Source organism: Pocillopora verrucosa, chromosome 5 (assembly GCF_036669915.1).
Source record: "Pocillopora verrucosa isolate sample1 chromosome 5, ASM3666991v2, whole genome shotgun sequence".
NCBI classification, from domain to species: domain Eukaryota; kingdom Metazoa; phylum Cnidaria; class Anthozoa; order Scleractinia; family Pocilloporidae; genus Pocillopora; species Pocillopora verrucosa.
This window is the reverse complement of record NC_089316.1, coordinates 3,825,669-3,846,770: the sequence shown is the minus strand read 5'-3', so window position 1 is coordinate 3,846,770 and position 21,102 is coordinate 3,825,669. Positions and strand designations below refer to the sequence as shown.

The 21,102-nt window shown below is 36.7% G+C and overlaps 3 protein-coding genes and 1 long non-coding RNA gene across 4 annotated transcripts; 2 read left to right on the top strand and 2 right to left on the bottom strand.

Annotated features, from left to right (window-relative positions):
• Nucleotides 1-2,126: 2,126 nt before the first annotated feature.
• LOC136281234 (uncharacterized) lies at nt 2,127-4,579 on the top strand. The gene is made up of 3 exons (XR_010717614.1): nt 2,127-2,316; nt 3,253-3,491; nt 4,354-4,579. It is a non-coding gene; the product is annotated as an uncharacterized lncRNA (long non-coding RNA).
• A 2,983-nt stretch (nt 4,580-7,562) lies between these two features.
• On the bottom strand, nt 7,563-8,862 carry LOC136281220 (galanin receptor 2a-like). The gene has a single exon (XM_066167521.1). The coding sequence runs from the start codon at nt 8,739-8,741 to the stop codon at nt 7,704-7,706; it is 1,038 nt and encodes a 345-aa protein (XP_066023618.1). The 5' UTR covers nt 8,742-8,862; the 3' UTR covers nt 7,563-7,703.
• A 2,318-nt stretch (nt 8,863-11,180) lies between these two features.
• On the bottom strand, nt 11,181-14,559 carry LOC131770486 (lipid droplet-associated hydrolase). The gene is made up of 3 exons (XM_059086195.2): nt 14,323-14,559; nt 12,793-13,325; nt 11,181-12,435 (listed from the first exon to the last, which is right to left on the bottom strand). Exons 1-3 carry the CDS (start codon nt 14,552-14,554, stop codon nt 12,226-12,228), a joined length of 975 nt encoding a protein of 324 aa, XP_058942178.2. The 5' UTR covers nt 14,555-14,559; the 3' UTR covers nt 11,181-12,225.
• Nucleotides 14,560-14,625: 66 nt separating this feature from the next.
• Nucleotides 14,626-20,762, top strand: LOC131770485 (ubiquinol-cytochrome-c reductase complex assembly factor 1-like). The gene is made up of 10 exons (XM_059086194.2): nt 14,626-14,671; nt 14,800-14,957; nt 15,810-15,941; nt 16,242-16,352; nt 16,817-16,889; nt 17,627-17,684; nt 18,360-18,468; nt 18,782-18,862; nt 19,196-19,239; nt 19,950-20,762. Exons 2-10 carry the CDS (start codon nt 14,862-14,864, stop codon nt 20,131-20,133), a joined length of 888 nt encoding a protein of 295 aa, XP_058942177.2. The 5' UTR covers nt 14,626-14,671; nt 14,800-14,861; the 3' UTR covers nt 20,134-20,762.
• The last annotated feature ends 340 nt before the right edge of the window (nt 20,763-21,102 follow it).

Sequence of the window (21,102 nt, the reverse complement as noted above, 5' to 3'; positions counted from 1 at the left end):
GGTGTAGGTAATCAAAGGGGCCCGTGAAACAGCCCTATGTTGTAAACAAAATGGTTTCTTCTTTGTAGCTGTAATTATTTTATTCAGGTGTTGGTTTTAGTCACACACGGTTTTTTTTCTTCTGCTTATTTGTTGGGTGTCTCTACGAGTACAACCCAAGTCCCGTAAACATGCAAATGAAAGCTACTTCGCATACCTTGATTACAACACTTTTTGTTTGTCAGTGTTTCAATGTATGGTTCCGATTTCCTAGCTGGGTGATTATTTTATCATGATATCCACGTGCGAAAAAACTTTTGATGCGTTACCTATGTCGGTGGTTGTTTAACGAAGCAAGTTCAGGTTATTTTATTGCAGTTTTATTATTGCGAGGGGAAATCCAGTCCTGCCTTAAACGTTTAAGGAACTGCCATAAAAGAATTGGTTTATTAAGCGGAAAAGTATTAAATAGTGCAGGAGGGGGGGTAAACAATAAAGCGAAGTGGCACGGATGACATGATTGAATTCGACTGGAATAAAATGAAAAACGTTCTGTAACAACGCAAATTTTCGAGTGCCCGTTTGATTTTGAAAGCCGCTGAGCCGGTGGCATAACAACGTAAATGAACAGACAATTTTGTTGGCATGAAGCATCCTTGAAAAGAATACTTTCCCAAAGTACGTTCCCTAATAATAAAGTGTCTCTGTTTTTTGATTTCCATTGATACTAAACTGTTGTCTCATCCCCTCGACTGAACCCCGATTACAAAATGTTCAATAATATTAGTTGCCCGAGGTTGGTTAAAATCCGTAAAAATTGAAGTAAGGTTCTTCTTTGTATTGTTTATTTCGGTCTATGAAGAAATCTCTCAATTACTATTGTCATTCCTCCCAGCTTTCATTTTTTCTTTCCCTAAATTGAATTTCGCACAACCTTCCGTTCAATACAACAGGCAATATCTCATGAAGGTTTCCTCTTAAGTATTTTTTTTGACCAAATGGTCGAGCAACAATGGCTTATTGAAAGACAATAAAGGTTGGAGTCCATCTTTTAACAAGCGTGTGACACATGCAGATCAAATGAAAGGAATACTAACCTAGCAACTTATTGAGTGGCACATACTCTATGGCTTTATTCTCAGACCCCTGAAAAATTGCGAAGTCCTTGTTCATCATGAGTTAGGAAGCAACAGAGGAAGCACTGCTTACAGGATCGCTCCCTCATTTGATTGTGTCTCACACTTCTTTTTATAGTTACATCCTCCTTACAAAGCGCATAAATAACACCATATTCCAATTGTGACAAGCTGAGTTTTATGCCCAGACTGCTGATCTTGAATTTAGATTTTCCTCACAACAGCCTAGTAAATGGCTCCGTTCTCCTTGCTGTAGAATCGGTGGAGTTTGTAGTCTACAGAGAAGAAGTGAATGTATAATTGAATGGAAGTTATCAGTAATTATGGCATTTCCGTTACAACTTGAAACAAAAATCGATCTATCTCAGGAATAAACAGAACTTGTGAGGAATTTATTATATTAAACTATTATATTACGCGATAAAGGATTTTTAAATGGTTTCTTTCATTCTTTTTACTTCATTCATCTAAAGTGCTCTTGCTCGCTGCAGTTTCGATTTCCAAACATAATTTTTCCATTTCTTGAAAGACGATTACTTTATTGATTTTATGGTACATTTAGAGTTTCTTTTTAGCAAAATTGCTTCCCGGCATTCAATTTAGCTCTTCAAGACTTTGTAAGTCCAAAACTATATTTCGAGGAATGGAAACGTTTCCTTTTTTTTAAATGAAAAATAAAGCTCTGTTCTCAAATTTTTCTTAACCTCAGCTCGACGTTCTTTCATCGCTAAGAGCTGTTGTCACGGATTTTAAAATAAAAAACCTCAATTAGGATATATATAGTCTCCACTTTGGGAAGAAATCACAGTTATATTGGCATTAGTTAACTCGCTGTATTGCCCGTGTAAATTAAAACGAGATTTAATTCATAGGGCATAAGAAATCTCGGTTTGAAACAGAACCGATGACATACTTGTTTGTGTATGTATATTGTTCTTGAGACCAGGAACCTTTTAAGTCATGCCGTTATAAAATAAAAGCTAGATTACAGGATCAAGTGATTGATCATACACCGGATTGTGCGATCGCTCATAGGTTGAGATTTTTGGAATATTTTTTTTAGTTAAAATGGATCGTGGATTTTTTCTTGCCGTCGTGGTTTAGCAGTTTTAGTCAACTTCATTCAAGGTTCAGCTGAAGATAAGCCTAATGTGATGAGACGAACCTCACTTCTAGAAAAACTTGGCATGGAATTACACAGGTAAGAATTTGGCATCAATTTTTTTCAGGACTTAGTGCGGTTAAATGGTTGTTAAACAGGCTCCAACAATTCAACAGTTTTACATTTTTCCTTCTCACGATTGGATTCCTACCAAAATTGTCCTTAGAATCCCTCAAGGTGAGTTAGAATTCATTTGAAAGTTCATTTTTAACGCGAATATTTGTGAAACTTGAAAAGAACCCGATCAACCACCAACTCAAAAAGCTCTACACCTTGGATCAATGCTTGATAACACCTGCGCAAGGTAATTAAGGGATCGCCACAAAATGAGTCTCATGATGTATATAAATATATTGCTTTTTACTCTAAAAGGGATGTTAAAAAATCCCTGATATTATGGCTTGGGATTTCCTCTATCAATTAATCTTGCACAGTTTGCCCAAACATATGTTAGGTATTCTCCAGGGCTAGAACGAAGTGTGTACTATTAAGAAAAGGTTATCGATTTAAAAATTCGGACGTAGGGAAACAGAGAAGGAATAAAAGAATATAACCTAAAAATGGTGAAGAATAGCTAAGGATTTAGGAGAATCACTGTGGATTTAAAGACAAGAAACTGCCTGAAATCCTGAGGGTTCCCCCTAGAAAGGGAAGGAATGTTCGATGTCTTGCTTAAAGTCCCACTTCACCCGCCGGGAATTCAGGACAATGCACTATTGTTCCCAGCTGCTAACGTATTCTTTACACGCAAGGGAATAAAAATGTTAATTAAAACAATAAGTGGAATCTCACAGGGGTTCAACGCTACACCACACCCTAGACGGTTTCAATCGACGACTTAATTAACGAGAAATTTCCGGCGGACGTTCTTGTTATTTCGAATAAGAGTTCCCCAGGGGCAGTGCCAGGGGTAACCCCAGGGTTACCACAGGGTTGTCAAAACATGGGTTATAAATAATTTGTTCTTAACACCAGGGATCCACACCACCATGTTTATAAACCGTACAAACCATACAAAAAGCGCTGTTACTGTGGACCTAAGCGACGCTATTACCGGAAGGGTAAGGGTGGTTCTGACTCCGACTCTGACTCCGGCTCCGACTCCAACTCTGACTCGGACAATGGTGGATCTCCCGGATATTATCGGAAGTACGGAAAATACAAGAAATACGGGGATACAGGTATCGGGGAACCGTTCTTCAGATGAGGAGTAGGTGAGTATCAAATGTCCTTCTTGACCAATAATCAATTTAAAGTGTTATAAAAACTAAAACCAAAGTAAGAACAACCGCTTATCAGAAGAAAGGAAAATACCTCTTAGAGCCAATCAGTTCCCGGTTTTTCGATGGTTGGAAAACGCTATCTACTAGATAAATATTTAACCCCTTAACTCCCATGAGTGACCAAGACAGAATTTCTCCTTACAATATCAATACAATATCAAGCAAAAAGGGATGAGAATAAAGAAAACTATCAATTAGGGGATTATTGGTTGAACCAATATCAAATTCTCCAAACTAACATCACAAGAACTATATGGCAGACAGTAAGGAGAATTTCTAATGAGATCATTGAAGTTAAATGGTTTATCTGGTGCGTTGGGTGCGGCGCGTTCTGTTATCACTTATCCGCTGGATAGCGATTAATCCGTTGGATAGCATCATCCACCCTTTATCAGAACTGTGCCAAGAACTCTAAGTAACGACAAGCTTGTTTAAAAACAAACAGTCTTCGTCAGAAAAGCTGTACGAATCAAACGCGACAAATAGGAAATAAACCCCCGCCCCCACCCCCACCCCCATTCCAAACTTGAAAGAGTCTTCAAGGCAAAGACTGTGCAGAAAGCAGGACTTCTTATTTGATAGCTATCTTGGAGAAGGGAGTTGAATTGAATATTTCTCAAGAATTCAGACCCAAGAAGAATCGAAGGAAGCGTCGCAGAGATATCGCTTTTGCTACATTTTGCCATGTTGTCGTGCTAATAAAAGTAAATCCCAAAAAATCCGAGCTTAAATAAAAAACGTGTCAAATAATTGCTTTAAAAAGTATTTTAACACGCTGCAGTCTCTCTTGCAGAGAATCAATATTGAATGCACCACTGGACGGAATCTCAGTATGAAAGGACAAGGACTATGTGGAACTGACGGAATATCGATACAAAAAGAAATAGAAAGGAAAAAAACAGGGGAAACTCTGCTACGATTATGAATTTGCTTTTTTTGATCTTACAGCTTTCGTTTTTGCATTCTTTTTAAATATTGTAGCCTAGTAATAATTAAAATTAAATATCTAACTCTCAAAATGCGACTCGCGATTCTCTATTTCAGCTAAATAATAAATAACGATTCCTTATTTATAAAGCGCTATTTCTACCGCTATCCAAAAGCGCTTTACAATAACTGAAATAAACATGACGTGTTAATAACAAATATACAATTTTTTTAATGAGTTAAGAGATATTAGTGTCACATCAAGACAGCAGCAATCTCTTTTTAACAGGTTTGACAATTTTCGTCACCTGCTGGGAGCAAAAATAATATTTTCATAATAATATGATTATATTTATCTCCTCGGGGACTGGTCATTAGTGACCATCTGGCAGGGGGAGGGCGGTCAGAAGATTTTGGTAGTGTCGCAAAAAAATGTGCCTAACTTTCCCCCCCCCCCTCCCCCCTTTTAAGGCCCTGTAGTATTCTTATAATTTTCCTTCATTGGCTGTCAATTTTCTACAGTTCCCTGTTACACTTTGTAAGCAACGACTGGCCCCCCTATCCATTCCCCCTTAAAACCACGTGATCCCCAAAAGTTTGTATCTGAAAATTCTAAACATTTCCATATGCAACCGTATATCAAATACGTAACAACCTCTTTTAAGAAAGTTCGCCACCTTTATATAAAATGACCTTATTTAATTGAAAAAAAAAACGTTTTTGACTACAGATTGCTTTTGTAAAGGTTCGTCCAAACCCTTTCCTTAAAGTTTACAATTGCAAGATTACATTATAGTTTACGATTTCCGTTATTTCTCTCGAATTCTTTTGGCTTTGCTGTTCGTTAATATCCATGTCATCTCCTGTAGATTTAATCGGCGCAAATTTCGCAATTTTGCAGAGACCCTCGTCAAATTTACCACCTTAAATTAAATTACATCAAGCTGAAAAAAATAAATGACATAAAGAAATAACATGCTCCAAAAACTCGTACTAAAATGTTCACGTCAGCAAAACAAATTTAAGGAGCAGTTTTCATTTCTTATGACAGAAACTGAATCTTAGTTAATACACCTAGTAAAAATTTACATCTACGCACGTTTTTCAAAATTTCGCCCAAATTTCAAGTGGCATTTCAAAATGAACTGTGTCAATTTTAGAAGTCGAGTCGAGAGATGAAACATATTTTACTGCTGAATTTTCACTGAGTTAGATGGTTATCGAAAAAAATATACTAAAAAAACAAACTTAAATTTATCTTTAAAAAGTCGCCGGAGTTACGATGAAATTTCATCCTGAATTTGTTTCAAAAATATTCTTAATTTGAATGACCAATTTGGCAAGGTGTTGGAAAGCAGATGGTTTAAAGTTTTAGTGGTAAGATGCGTAAAAAAGTTTGGTTGAGATATTTCCCTATGATTGAAAAAATTCACCAGGGGAACGAGGTTCATTTAAAAACCGCGAGGTATTGATCGGTGAGAATAGCAATTCAAACTGAGAGAACATAAGGGGTTCTCTTTATGTTATCTTGTTCACACTAATTAACGTTGTATTGGAAATGAGAAAATGTTTTAATACTAAACTTGTTTTAGACGACCGATTTTATACATAATTGCATAAAAGGTTGGGTAATCATGTTACCCTTAGATATTTCGATCTTTTTCAAACCTTACTTCGGTCCTCCATCAACTCTATCACTCAAGAGTAAATGTAAAAAAGCACTGTTGAAATATTTTGCCGTAAAATAGCTTCTGAGCTGCACTTGATATCCAAACACTGGTTTTGTGCGCTAGCACTGACATCTATCTCCATTATCTTCAAGCTGCAATTCCTTCTTTTTGTTAGAAATCTAAATATTTTTATATTCAAGCTTTAAAAAGCTTTCTTTTATCTTTAATTGTCGAAATAGTAGCGTTAAAAAAGCCTGGAAAATGTAGCTTTTATATTTTAACAGCTCGATTCATGAACTCAGACAAGAAAAATTCAGACAATAAGGAGCGTAATTAGAAAATCCAAAATTGTTGAAAGCAAAGTGATTTTTGTCTTTCACCGCAAACTAATGAAACGAAAACAGAACAAATAACGTGAAATGTCGAAGGGAAATTGTAATAAACCTTTGTACACAAATATCAGGAGAAAAGTGAACTTATGAAATATTTTAATTTCGCAATAGAATTGATAATTACTCCTTTGACATTTCTCTATCAGACTGTAACATGAATTTTCCAATACAATCAGATAGGAACTAGCTACATTAATTTTGAAGGTCAACTAAAGAAATGGTTCACGGCAGTTATCAAGGCCAGCGAAAAAAAAAAACACTATGACAGGACGGTATAGGTACTGTTTACATAAACAGTTTGAAAAACGAGAAATTGAGTCGAGTATTCCCGAGCCGGAAGATGAATTTTAACTGAATAACTGAGTCTAGTGGCAGACTTTGCTGAAGAACTCCGAGAAACCCATTGTGATTAGCCTCATTTGATGAACATGAACTGGGAGGAGACGACTTTGAAGTTCTCCTCAGAAGAAGATCTAAAGGACTTGACTCTTCTGTCGAAAATAACGACAAATTTAACTTTATAGGTCTTCAAACCGCTTCAAATGATTCCATTGATTCTCCTCTCGAAAAATAAAGTAAAAGTCAAATAAAAAAAAGATAAAAACTGCCCATACTTCAAACGATATAAAGTTCTTCCCGTAAAACAGAATCACTTCAGGTTCTCCCTTTGAGCAAACAAGCTCTCACCAGCAAGATTAGAGAAGGTAAACGATTTGCACAAACAGTACGTTTCCCATTTTTAATGCAATGTTTAGTTTTAAAAAAGCATCTTTCAGCAATTTCTAAGATTTAAGAGCTTCATTAACCTTAATAAATACTTAATGGTACAATGAATAAGAAAAAACTTGACCCTCTGTATGGCTTGTTAAAATTATCCTCATAATATTTTCCAGTGTAAGGACAAATATTAACCTAATTCAATATTTACAAGGTGCGCTTAAACCTCATAAAATTCTTAAAAGGTTTCCTTCCTTCCTTCGTTGATCTAATCGAATTGGCGCCAATATCCCCGCTCAATTTTCATGTGAGCCAAATTAAGCTTGGCATCAAAGTTCATCCGAAAAAACTGAAAGGTGTTTGAAAGATAAATCAAAGAAACCGGCCTTTCTCGATAACCAAACGTAAAGTAAAGTTGTCGTACAAGTGTCACATTTCTATAGCACTGCGGACAAAACAGGCTCCGGAGTTTGCTTATATACGGTGGACAATATTCTCTTTGCCTGAATTGCATTGCGCTTTGTAAAAATCTTCTTAAAACCCTCCCAGTAATTTGAACTACGAAAGGCGTAGAGTACTGGGTTTAGACATGAACTAGAAGTGACGAGGAATTCGAACACTCGCAATAACATAGCAAGGGTTTCTTCATTGGCAACTAGTTTTTCTCGATCTTGTAAAGCGATGTACATGATGAAAACACCATAAGGCAAATAACAGATATAAAAGGCTGCCGTGACGCCAATTAGTAACTTAGCCAGTCTTTTCTTCGTCTGGTGATCACTGCTTCCAGAAGGCGCGCTCGAACAAATGGTGTTCTTGAAAAACAGTCCGCGAATTATTTGAAAATAACAGTACGCAAGAATAAGAAAGGGTACACATCCCAAGAATATAACAGTGCAAACAACATGAACCCTCAGCGAGTAGGCGATCTGTAAGCTAAAAGGGCAAACACACCGTCCATATCTCTCACTGTACTTGTTCTGAGAAAAGTCTGGAAGGCTTGTTAAGATCGCAGCGACCCAAACAAAAGTGAGAACGTATTTAACACGTTCCCTGGTGAGGCGTAATTCTGACTGCATTGGTTTCATTAGCGCATGGTATCTTTCCGTAGCAAGAATCGTAAGCGTAAGAACTGAACTGGCGATCGCGACACTTATAATTGCGTTGCCTGTGAAAATCTTGCAGATGTAGTCACCAAGGATCCCTGTGGGATGAATCGGGTAAAAGGCGAAGCTATAAGTCCTTGGACACCACAACAGAGTGATAACATCGCTGACAGCCATGTTTACGAGGAGAAAATTTGTGGTTGTATGCATGGATCTGGTCCGGTACACCACAGCCATAACTAAACAATTTCCAATGAGTCCAATAAACATGACGAAACCATAAAGCACGGCAAAAATAATATCCACAATTTCGACGGAATACTTTTTGAAGTCAGGAATTGGGTACACAGTAGTTTCGTTGATTGACATGTTGCTGCCATAAAATGGGTTACTTCTTGGGGTTTGTTTCAGGAAATTGAAGAAAATCTCGCTCGCTCTAGAATAAAATGTTTTTCTGCCGAAAATTAAATCGATTCAGAATAGAAGTGGATTTAACATGACAGCTCCCGGAGACACATATTCACCTCATTATGGTTCCACGACAGCTGTGTTTGTACTGAAAGCCAAGTCAAACGACGCTTTTCTCTGCAAGAGAACAATGCTTGATATTAAGGGAATACTTACAGAGATTCCCGCTCCCATTTCACTGGCACGTGACGCACGCCTTCAACGCAAGCTCGAAAGATTAACTCTCCCCACTGATCAAAACCCATTTCAAACAATGTTAGATAGGAGAAATTAGTGTTACATCAGCGGTGATTGCACCTGTCATCTTAAGAGAGTTTTAATTGTAGTCCCTCTTAAAGAAAATGCTGGTGACTGAAACACAAATTAGTTGGAGTTTTTTTATTATTATTTTTGCGGAATTTCAAAACAAAACTTCGCGGCAGGGAACCCTTTTTGGGCATTTTTTTCTGCGAGTTTTGAAATATCTAAACCTGAAATTCCAGTCAAAGAAATATATAAACTTAGGATGCAATGTTCAAAATTATGTCGTTCAGTCACTTAAACCTTTAAAAAGCTTAAACAAACCACCGGTGAAGACACACAAATTTAGTTTTGTTAAACAGAACGCAGGGTGATATTGGTTTATTTGAAAATACTATTGACTGGACTCTTTTAAAATCCCTTTGACATAAATTCTGAGGGAATTGTAAATGGGGAATAAAAAAAACTTTCAGTAACGAGGGACAGAAATTTAAATAAAGTTTACAGATGATCGGAAAATTTCCTATTTGTTAAAACACTCAGACATATTTTGTTTATCAGAGAGCGAAATAAGATACTGCTGTATTGGAAAAAATATGGTAATTTCAAATTCGTTAAAAATTCAACTTGAAACAAAAGCGAAATCTTTCACCCGGAAATACACTTTTGGGCTAATTTCGTTTCTCAATTCAAACTCTGAAAAAAAGGAAAAAGTAAAAGAGGTCGCAAAGTCGTGTTTCGATAGTTCGAGCGCAAAATCTCACCTGCTTTAAGAAAACAAAGCTGTCACAACCAAACTTATCCAAAGGAATAACCTGTTAAAAAGTGACGCAAGTTTGAAATGACGGAACCAAAATTGCCACAGTTCCTTCGCACCTCAATTAAATTTCGAATTGTTCTTCTTTCAATATGTCATATTTGAAAGCGTAGCATGTATTGTGCATGACCCTTTCACGATCTTCTCGAAAATTCATAACGAAGGTTTAATTACAGACATAGTGCTACCTCATTATACTGCACAAACATGCGTCAAAGATAAAGAAATGATTAGCAAAAAAAGCGATTTTGACCTACTAAACAAAAGCATGCCGAAAATACTTTTAAAATGGAAATCAAATACGGAAATATTTTCCGCAAAGAAAAAACAAACGTTTTTCTCCTACCGAATCCTTAATCAAAATAAGAATGACAATTTGTGTTTAATTACTTCCAAACACACAGCTAGCACAAAACGACAAAATTAGGGTAAGTTTACCAGACAACGGTGCTTTTAGATCTTAATTTACTTTTTTCTCTTGTCATTACACTTATTAAAATGGTTTGCTGCGGTACTCCTTGAACAGCGCGGCTCGGAAGGTTTGTTATTAATCTTAGTGCGTCACAGGTAACCCATTCAAGCTCATTGCGTAAGTACCTCTGCGATCCGTCAGCTGCGAGACGGTTGATGTTGCGCAACAGTAGAATTAGAAGGATTTGCGAGGCGAAAACAGCTGCATTCGGACACATAAAGGGTCTGAAATTTAACTCCTAAAAAAGAAAAAAAAAACAGCTAGCCCTGCTTCAGTCTAGTGTTTCTTTCTCTCAAGTATAGTTTTTAAATCAACTCATAGCGACTTCGTTGCTCTTAGTTCCTCTGCCTTTTTCTAAATTTTAGATGTATACAATATCTTGTGAGAAAAAGCTATAGGGAACTGAAAAGCACTCAAATCACAAGGCAGACAACGAAACTCACATTTGAAGCGAAGTCAGTTTTTTTTTCAAAGCTGAATAACCGACATGTTTTCGTTTCTACGAGAAAACGTTTTTCCCCTTACAAATCCTTATATTTCTTTTGCTGTGTTGAAACAACTCAGTGAAGATGTCATCGTGGGTCGAGCTCAGGTCCCAGTGATAACGAACGGTACACATATCTCGTTCTCAGTAAATTCTGATATATTTTTAGCATAAGTTCCCCATGCATCTATTTTGAAGTTTCATATTTTAGCAACCTAAATCTGAGGGAGTGTGAAAACTTCGAAAATTGCGATGAACTTTCTCATTTGATGTCAAAGTAAACGGACATCTTGTATTCCTTGAATTCAAATTGATCCTTGTTTTTATTGAGAATTGCAAGTTAGAGGCAAGAAGAATATGGGGATGAATGTTTCAAACAGCTCTCCAACCTTTCACTTTTATTTCATAATATATTTTTTCGTTAACCTTAACAAATACACGACCCTATGTCTTATTACCTGACTGTAAGATTAACTGCTTACGACTGTCATTACTTACAATTTAGTCTACAAGAGCTCAAACAGTTTGGGACAATTTTGTAAACACTTGTCAAGCAAATGCTTCACAGTATAATGGATTTTACCCTGTTTCCCATTGGCCAGGGTTTTTTGTACAACAGCAATAATCATTTTACCGAAAAATTGCGTTTTTGATCCTTGCCGTTATTATTCTACATTTCATAATAATCTTACTAAGAAAATAACTCCTAAAATTCAGTTTGAAAAGTTCCTAAAGCCTAGCCAAATAGGTGCATCATTTCCAACAATCATCTCTCACCTACTCAATACTTCAAAGTAAGCTGATTTTCCAACTTGAAACCTGTTTTAAGACTCTCACCTTTATCAAGTACACTCGTTTATGGTTATAACCAAATCAAATAATATTGTTTTTTTTTAATCAACTCTTGAATCCAAGAAATAACCATATCAGCCAACCATCTCAGGTATATTCTACGTTCAAACTATCCTAACACTAAATTACCAGAACACATGCACATCAATGATAACAACTAGTTGGCCAGTGTGTGTAAGCTAAATAGCTAACTACATGTGCATGTTAGGTGTTAATGGTGGTAGCATAAAAAAAAGCCAGTTTTGCAAATATTCCTTGATCTGTATTTAATGTTAAACTTGTAAGCTGTATTGGTAAATATATTTATTACTGTGATTTGTATTAATAAATGGGTAAAAAATAAGAAAAACATTATCCCTTCAATTACAATACACTATCCTGCAAACACATGATGAGAACAGAAAAGCTTCAATGTCTGATTCTTCTCTCCAATTTACAAGAAAATTTATGACAAACGGAAAGGAGAATTTCTAATCTAATCGTAGGGGTTATGGAGTTAGACAGCATATTGGTTCAATGTTCAAGCAGCCACCTTTTGTATCCAAGAAGCAACCATTTCAGCGACTTCCTTTGATGATTCAAGTACAAATGCATGATCAAACTTCCTTTTACATAAATATATTTCCCCTCTGGGAAACCTCGCTTTCATGTCCTCATAGTAGGAGACTGGGACCCACTTATCAGTTGTTCCATAGTAGAAGATCAGTTTCTCCAAATTTGTTTCAATTACCTAAGTATCAAAACACACAAAATTGTCATCATAACTGAATAATAGTTGGTGTACGGCTATTGGGTGGGTGATCATTCAAAGAAAAGTTGTATGAACAGCATTTTTATAATGTCCTGTTAACTCTTCTCACCCTAAGATCAGTATGCAGATTCTCCATACTGTTTTCCATACATTTCCAAAGGTGTTTATGAGGAGAATTTGTTTAACAATCAAGAGCCACTTCAGTTACTGATCATTCCCTTAGTTTATTCTTGTGATCTTAATCAAGTTTTTTTTCAGGGGTGATATTACAAGCAGAAATAGATGCTTGTCATTCTTTAGCATTAAAGGGTTCACTTCATTTTATATACTACCCACCTCATCATCACGGTGAACTACATCTGTCATTTCTTCCTGTGCCATTCTAGAGGAACAATCCATTGGTTGATAGGTAAGGAATTTGATCACAGTATCAACAACACTAGGCATTAGTCCCTTTCTGTCACTAAACCACCATTGAACACACCATTTCTTCACAACTTGAGGTAAAAATGAGAATGCAGCAGCTGCCAATATTCCTATCCACCTCAAATACATCACTGAGGGTGTCACAAATCTGCCATTTGGAGATATTGCCATTCGTTCCACTGTTGGGAACAACAGAATAGCTTTGGAGATATCTGATAATCTTTCACAATCTTTTAGTAGATTTAGTATAACATAAGCTCCCATTGAGTGTCCAATCAGTATTATTTTAGAATGTGGTGCAATATGCTTCTCCAAGAATAAATTTTTCTGTAGGATTTGTTCCTCGAGGCTCAATGGAAATCTGTATGACTCAGCAGCATAGCTTTGTTCAGCAGAGCAGTTTTTCCCTGGACACGCTGGATAGCAATCTATGGGAGAATGACCTGAAAAAAGAGAAAGCCTTGTGATAAAATTGGGATATGACTTGTTTATTTAGTTTTTGTTTGTTTGTTTATTCACTTACTCATATTTTCTCTGTCAATGATGAAGGAGCCCTATGATTGAATGCACACAGGACTCTTGTGGTCAATAAGTCTAAGCTTGAGACCTGGCTGGGTCATTTTCACATGTTCCTGGGCAAGACACTTTACTCTTACCTCACCCCTCCCCACCCAAGAGTGTAAATGGGTACTGGAAAACTGATCAGTTGCTATAAGAACACTAGGGGGAGGATGGAGGGGTGGATGTTCTCTTGCCTTTGACAGGCGTTCTAACCAGGGGATGGAACAGTACTCCATATCACTTTTTGCAAATAAAACCAGAATGAGTTTTGCAGATGCAAGTCATGAGACTTGTGTTCAGACTTGACACGTTCTCTCCCACTGAGGCAGGCACTCTAATTTTGAATGGCTACTGAGTAGAGAGTCAGCTTGAACCATTGTACTCTTATATTATTCAACATTGACACTGTTTACTCATTGAGTTTTGAAAGAAAGAACAATGTCATTGAAAACAACTGGAATGATCGGTATCAATATCTGTGCGTGATAACTGTGCGTGACAGTTCATCGAACTTTGCCTTTGTCACGCGATAGAAATCTCGAGCTCATAATCTAATATTGACAAACACATCGTCTCATAATCACAGCCACTGTAGGTCCATAGTTCCTGATGAAATGCAGGTTTGGCCCAAAAAGCCTTTAACATAAAAATTGGAAGAATACACCACCCTTCATTTCTCAGACATGAAATTCTCAATAATCAAATTTCAGAAGCACGCGATTCTTTCTTGGAAAGTCCCATTAACAACAGAAAGTGTCTTGGTACTTGACCTTGCCCCAGTTTTGGATCACGTGAAATAATTTGCATTTGCTTGTAAAAAAAAAATGGAAAACATAATTTCACTGATAAAATATATTCAAGGCTGAGGTGTCTACCAACCGGTATGAGAAATTCCAAACACCGGCAACTGCCCTTGAAGCGCGTCAAACAATGACGTAACAAAATCATCATAGAATTCTATCAATCCAGGATTTCCAGGAATTACCACAATCACGTGCTTGTGAATTTTCCTCTGTGGTAAGATTTTCGATAAAACCGTCCGCACACCATCAAGAGTGATGACCTCCTTATAGAGTTTACCCGGTTCCGGGCAATCGTTGGCGGCCGCCATTTTGACCGACCCTGCCCTACAGAGAAGGCCTGGGTTTGGGTAGGTACGTCTACCGCTGACGAAGCGCTGTCACATGTGTTGCATAATATGGCGGCTTTGATGTTTTTATCAAGCTAGGTTAGTTTTCAAGGCCTTTATAACCTTTTTTATCTTTGTTTTTATGGCATTGCCAAGTCATATAGTAACTTTAATCTTCTGAGAAGGTAACTAAAATCATTTAACGCATTTTTTCGTCTTAACTGCAGGAGATGTACTCTGTGAAATCTATGATCTACAAATAATCAGGCTTTTGTATGTTAAATTCAGAATGCTTTCAGTTGGTAACAAATTGATTTTCGCATCTGCTGGGACATTCAGACGGTTATTGCTGTCGAAGAATGTTTTAAATCCAAAGATTGTCCAGGTAACTGTAGTACTTCGTGTGATGAGACTTCTAAAATGATAGACATGGTTTAACTCTTCGTTGCATAACACAGTACATTCATGTACGTCCGCATATATATAGTCCAGCACAGTATTGTCACAACAGGATGAAGCAACAAAAATATCCCAAATGAAGAAGAGAATTGGGGAAGTTTGAATTAGCGGGAGACAGCAGATATGGTCGAAAAGGGCTTTAGGGATGGGTAAATGCCTGAAATGTTAAAACAATGTCAAAACTTAAAGCTCATCGAGATACCGGTAGTTTTGACAATCTCGTCTGGATGTTGGCTCTAGAGCAACTACACGCATCGAGAGGTTTTTTTTCAATTTATCTAGTTTCTGTCTCTTCTCCTATTTATTGTTTTTCATCCTTCCATGATTAGTAATAATGAAGTGTGAGTAGTTTCATTTTTCCTCTCTTCTACCCAAACTGAACCCTCCTACCAATATAAAAGTTAATAGTCAGGTTGTACCAATATTTGTGCATGTTGGAACACAAATAGTGATAAGATTTCCATACAGACCCTTATGATTAAACCAAGCAGTAGTCCCAGAGACAATCTGTTGTTTTTGCTTTTGTTTTTTTTTATCTAAGAACTGTATGCATATTGAAGTATAGGGCTGTGTAGATGTCTTACCTAGAAAGTGACCAGTTTGACTCAACTGGAGCCAGCACACTTAAATTGGGCAGTCAAGGGGTGCAGAACTTAAGTAAAGAAAATTATTTGGAGGGAAATGCCACCTACTGCTGAACAGCAATTACTACATCATAAAAAAGCTTTATCAATACAACAAATTATACATTCCCTAAATACTATTATTATTTATGTAGGTTCCACTGAGCTGCTTGGCGTGTGGAAAGGTTCAGGTGGTGCAAAATGAACATGAAGTCAAGGGCATGAAGAACAGATTCATACTGAACAATGCTAGTGCTTACAAAAGAAGATTCCAGTCAACAGCTCCGGTAAAAATGATTTTAATGTTTTGTTAAACAGTTGGCAGAAATACCTATGGCAGAAGTTTACTCTTGTTCAAATTGCTCTTAACTTCTGTTGTTTGAGCAAATATTTATTTTAATTTGAATTTAACTCACCACAAAAATTTCCAATCTATACGTCCCTCTGTGATGCTGTGTTGGCTATCGTAACTTCTCAGGCTGACAATTTAGTAATGGAGTAGAAACAATGGTCAATCTAAATTTTCTTCCCATATCACATGTTCTCACCGCATTATGATTATGATTATCTTTCACTGTCGATTTAAGGGATCTGAAGGCACTGTTGGTGCAATAGAAAATAAAGAAAGTGGTGGAACATGGATTGACAAAATCATCAAGGTTTTGAAAGTAGTGGCTGCACCCTTAGTGAACAAAACAGTGAGTTGCAGTTTATTGAATAAAAATATTTAATTTCATTTCCTAGATCAATAAATTTCAATAAGGAAGGGAGGAGGGGGAGAGTTTTAATGATAGTTTTCTTATTTTTGATTAATAATTGATGCAGGTAAAAAAAGCTGCTTTGGAAGAAGTGTATAAACATTTTCACTACTGGTTGTAACTTATCACATGTATTTTTTAGAAATATTTTTGAGGAAGATTACCTTTCCTACACATCTGTGTGGAGATCAGTCACTGAGATAATAAAATGGGTTACCTAAGAACTCGACACAATGACTCAGGCCAGGGTTTAAATCTGATATTTTCAATTCCTTGTCCAGTACGTGTATAAACTGAGGGCAATGCATTTGCAACACAGCATTCAGTAGGTGCACTACATTGAATGTGCACTGTTAAAAACCCTCTCTTCAATGTGATTTTAATTTATGTCTTTGCGATTACAGGTTTTAGTGGGTGGTGCAAGGAACATGTATGAGTGTTGCGTGGAAGGAATGAATTTTGAGGAGTTCTTTGAAGGTGAGCCTTGATAGAACAAAATAGTTCTACTAACTTAACCCTTTAGACCTCAACATCAGCATCCATATTCTCTATACTCTTTTCTGTACCCTTCTTTTGGTGCTGAAAAGGAGAATTTGTTTAACAATCAAAGCTTCTGAATCAATATCAGTATCTGGGCAACTGCCCACCGACTCCTCCCCTAACCCACCATTAACCCTAACTTGTTATTAATTGACTCTTTGTTGAGTTAGGGGAGGGGTAGGTGGGCAGTTGCCCAGATACTGATATTAATCCAAGCATCTTAGGTTGGCAATCACTTCCTCTTTTCTCAGGATCGCAATAAATGACTCAGCAATATTATCATAAGGAGAAATTAAGTGCTGGTCCCTCTTAGGGTTTAAAAGGTTAATGACCAATTTAAAATGATTTATCCTGTTAGTTCTACTACTGAATGATAAAACCAGGAGTTTCTTATCAAAATTAGGTCTGGGTATGGATATCAATAATAGTGTATTTCAGGTTTACACAAGTTCAGTTTGTCCAAATTTATTTTAAAATATATGCCTTTTGTATATTATTTCTCTAGTTTAGATTTGTAACTTCTTCTCCATAGATTTCATTTTTAATTTGTAGCCTATGTTGGGCTAAATAGAATGTTGTGTAAGATAGCAGAGATGTAATGGTTGAAAGAAGTGCACAGTATGGTTCTCAGTGAATAAAATTGCTCACATTTTGAGTCTTGTTCTCTCTGACAGCTCTCGAATTACCTGACACATTGCAGTCATGGTTTCTTGTGCTTCACCTTCACATTTGGTGAGTTTCTGTCAGTTTGTATAGAGTCATTTATTGCCAGCTAAGCAGGTGTAATTTTGGGAAGCAAGTGCTCAGTATTTTCTTAACAAAAATTATAGCCACTATCTTTGATTTTAATGGCAGAAAAAGGCAGGGGGGAGAAAGAAATTTTTATTAAGGAGAGGGGTGAGGTTGGCGTGAGTAAAGATTATATTAGCTACAAGATAGATCCTTGAAATAAGTGTTGTTGCAATGGAGCACTAGCTAAACATTTTTCGTGCAACTGTCTCAATGAATACTGGTAAAGTAGAGTGGATAGATTTAGAGATCAAGAAAGTGCAATGTATCACTCACTCTGTTGTGAGCAGGATTGAGGAAAAATTTATCACTGGTACTTCTTTTTTCTGAAATGACCCATACCAAAGCTGCTTTGGAACTCTACAAAGTAGTTTACCAGATTTGGAATAGCATGGAAACTAGATATTAAGTCTGAAAGTTCTTGATTTTTTTCTATTCTATATCTTGCATTGTGGTAAAATAGATAAATGTTCCAGAATAAGGTTTGCATTTTTTACTACATGAAAATGAGGTCAAACTTTTTTCCTCCAACTTAAAGCAGGTAGGATACACAAGATAGTCTGTTTGGCTTTCCTTTGTCTGCTTCTGAAAAGATTTGGTGTTTTCTTTTATTTTAAGGATGTGTTTGGTACGGCTCAAAGCTGAGGGTAAAGATGGGAGATACATGTACAAGACACTTGTTAGGATGATGTGGCTTGATGTGGAGGAAAGAATTGATAACTTAGGGGTAAGTCTACATTACTGTGCAGATGATTATTTTTATATACTAGGAATCAGTAGGAGTTGGTTCAAGGTATGACTATTAATCTTCACAAATAAGTTGTTGAAAATGATTTATGGATTGTTGTACTACTGTGTTCTTCAAGTATGATATTTCAATGGCCTAGTGCCCTGAAAAATGGTTTGGCCCCTCCACACTCACTTTGGTAAAAAGTACACTTATGTGCCATGTATGAAGGACAATTTATGTTACTCAGTTAAGATACTGAACTCTGGTTAGAAAAGATTGGTAATGAGATTGCTGTTATTACCTTTCACAGACCATTGACTCGGTTCAGAAGCGAGATACCCTGCTAGTATTACAGCAGCAGTTCAATGGTCTATCAATTGGATATGATGAGGTATGATAACAAGTGTTGCACCCTTACTGACTGACTTTGATGTGCCGCAGCTTTTGAGGTCCTCTCCAAGATGAGTAAAAGGGAAATTTAAAAAATAAATTTTCAGATTCAAGGGGGAGGAGGGTCCTGCTTTAGGATCTTACTGGAATTTTTTAGCATGACAGATTGTTTTGCAGCTGGTTTTTCAATTTCATTCGAGTAGTGTTGATGGAACCTGAGTAAGAGGGGTGGGGTCCCAAAATAAAAGTGGTGTGTAACAGATGATATAAGTAAGGTATTCTAGTTAATATTTCCAGCTCTGATAATTTTAATGCACAATTAATTTCTTTTCAGGGTTTGCTGTGTGATGACAGAGTCCTGGCCACAGTTTTATGGAGGTCAGCTTCACTTTCTCAGTTTCATATAAGTTCCCTTTGGTTTCAAAGGAAATAGTAACTAATGGAAGGTGTTGCTCTACCTAGCTTAAGCTTTGAGGTTGATCAAGGATTCATTATCCCCTTGCCATGTTAATCTCTCTCTCAAAAAAAGGCAACCCCAAATTGAATTGTTTTTTACAAGAAAAGTCAGTTCCTCAAACAAGAGGGAATATGGCTTATGAATCAAGAAGTGAAATTTTTAAGTAATATAGTTGGTAAACTATATTACTTAAATATCCTTGCTGCTGTGGTAAATATGGTGAAGCTATCTGAGATAAGCTAGCAAAAGGCATGGTACAAAAAGTGAGAGCCTGCAAGGACACCATTCTCTTATCCCTGACCCCTAAGAGTGGACTAGCATTGAATTTCTCCTTACAATATCACCCCTGAATCACACATCAAGGTCATGAGAATAAAAGAAATGATCACCAAATCAAGAAGTTTTTGATTATTAAACAAATTCTCCCTGTCAGCATCTTAAGAAATGTATAGAGAACAATATGGAGAAAATGCATGTTGATGTTAGAGTGTTGAGGGTTAAATCTGTACATTATTTCCTGCAGGGTTGTTGGAAAGTCAGCAACAAATTTCTTAGTCTATAAATTCCTCACTTGAATAACTAACGGTTTACCAATGAAAAATAACTATCTGTCCCTGTGTTTGATCATCAGAAACTTGTTTCAGAACAAGAATCGCACAGATGCTGAGCAGCTCGGCCGGCTGGTGGAGTACGTCAGAAAAAACATTCAACATTTGGACAGCCTTCCCACCGAACATGTCCTACAGGACGGAAGAATCACATGGCTTCCTTTAAATGAGCAGTTTGAAGAAGGAGACAAGGAGGATAATGATTGATTTGGACTGACTTTTTGAAGTTCAGACTTGCAGGCAGTGGACTGAATTTCAACCAACACAACTTTAAATTGATTTTTTTTTTGTCAAGCTCATCCCGTTTGACTTGTCTCTCAGGTCGAATTTAAAAAGCCTTGTTTACAGAAGTAAGTCTTACTTGAGAATTGTTGGTGTGGTTTTCTCTTTCACTCTCACGCTTAAAAAATTGTCGAGACCAAGGAACAGCGATGCTATTTTGTTAGGTTCAAAACTATGCTTCAGGCGAATGAAATTTGTTACGTGATATTTAAATACAGTAGGATATCCGCGAAAACCTAATGAGCTGTTAAAAAGGTAAAATAAGGATCACTAAACTAGGAAAAAGATTGATATTAACTTTCAACTATTTTGATTTCTGTTGTTTATGGTGAAGAGCAAAAAGTTTGCAAGGGAATGTACTGGAAACAACTCACCTTTCGTCTGTAATTTTTACTTTCATCACGGGGAATAAACTATAGTTCGCTTATATTATTTCCCTCTTCTTGTTTTTCTGCTGTAACTGTAAAGTTAAAAATTCAGTGGCCCAATGTATTTAATTTAGAAAAGATTTTGTACATAATAATAATTGTTTTCACATCTAACAAATATTGTGTTTACTTGTTCGGATTTCTTTCCGAAAAATGCTTTGTTCTCAAACTCCTCTCTTGAATATAATTTGCAATCGGGTTTTCTTACTTCACTCTGCGATGATTTCAGGACACGCGTGCTATCCTCTCAACCAATCAGATTCAACATCAGAATGAAAGGGATCAGGCTTGGTCTCTCGTTTTCAGTACTTGAGAGACTGAAGTACTTATTTGATCCTTCTGATATTTACTTTATTAGCTCTAATTTGCCGATATGATTTCATGGGTTCGGTGTTATGACCCTCGATCGTAATACTTTTGACAAGCAACCTGTTTGCTATTACAACCAGCCCTCGCGCTCGTTCAT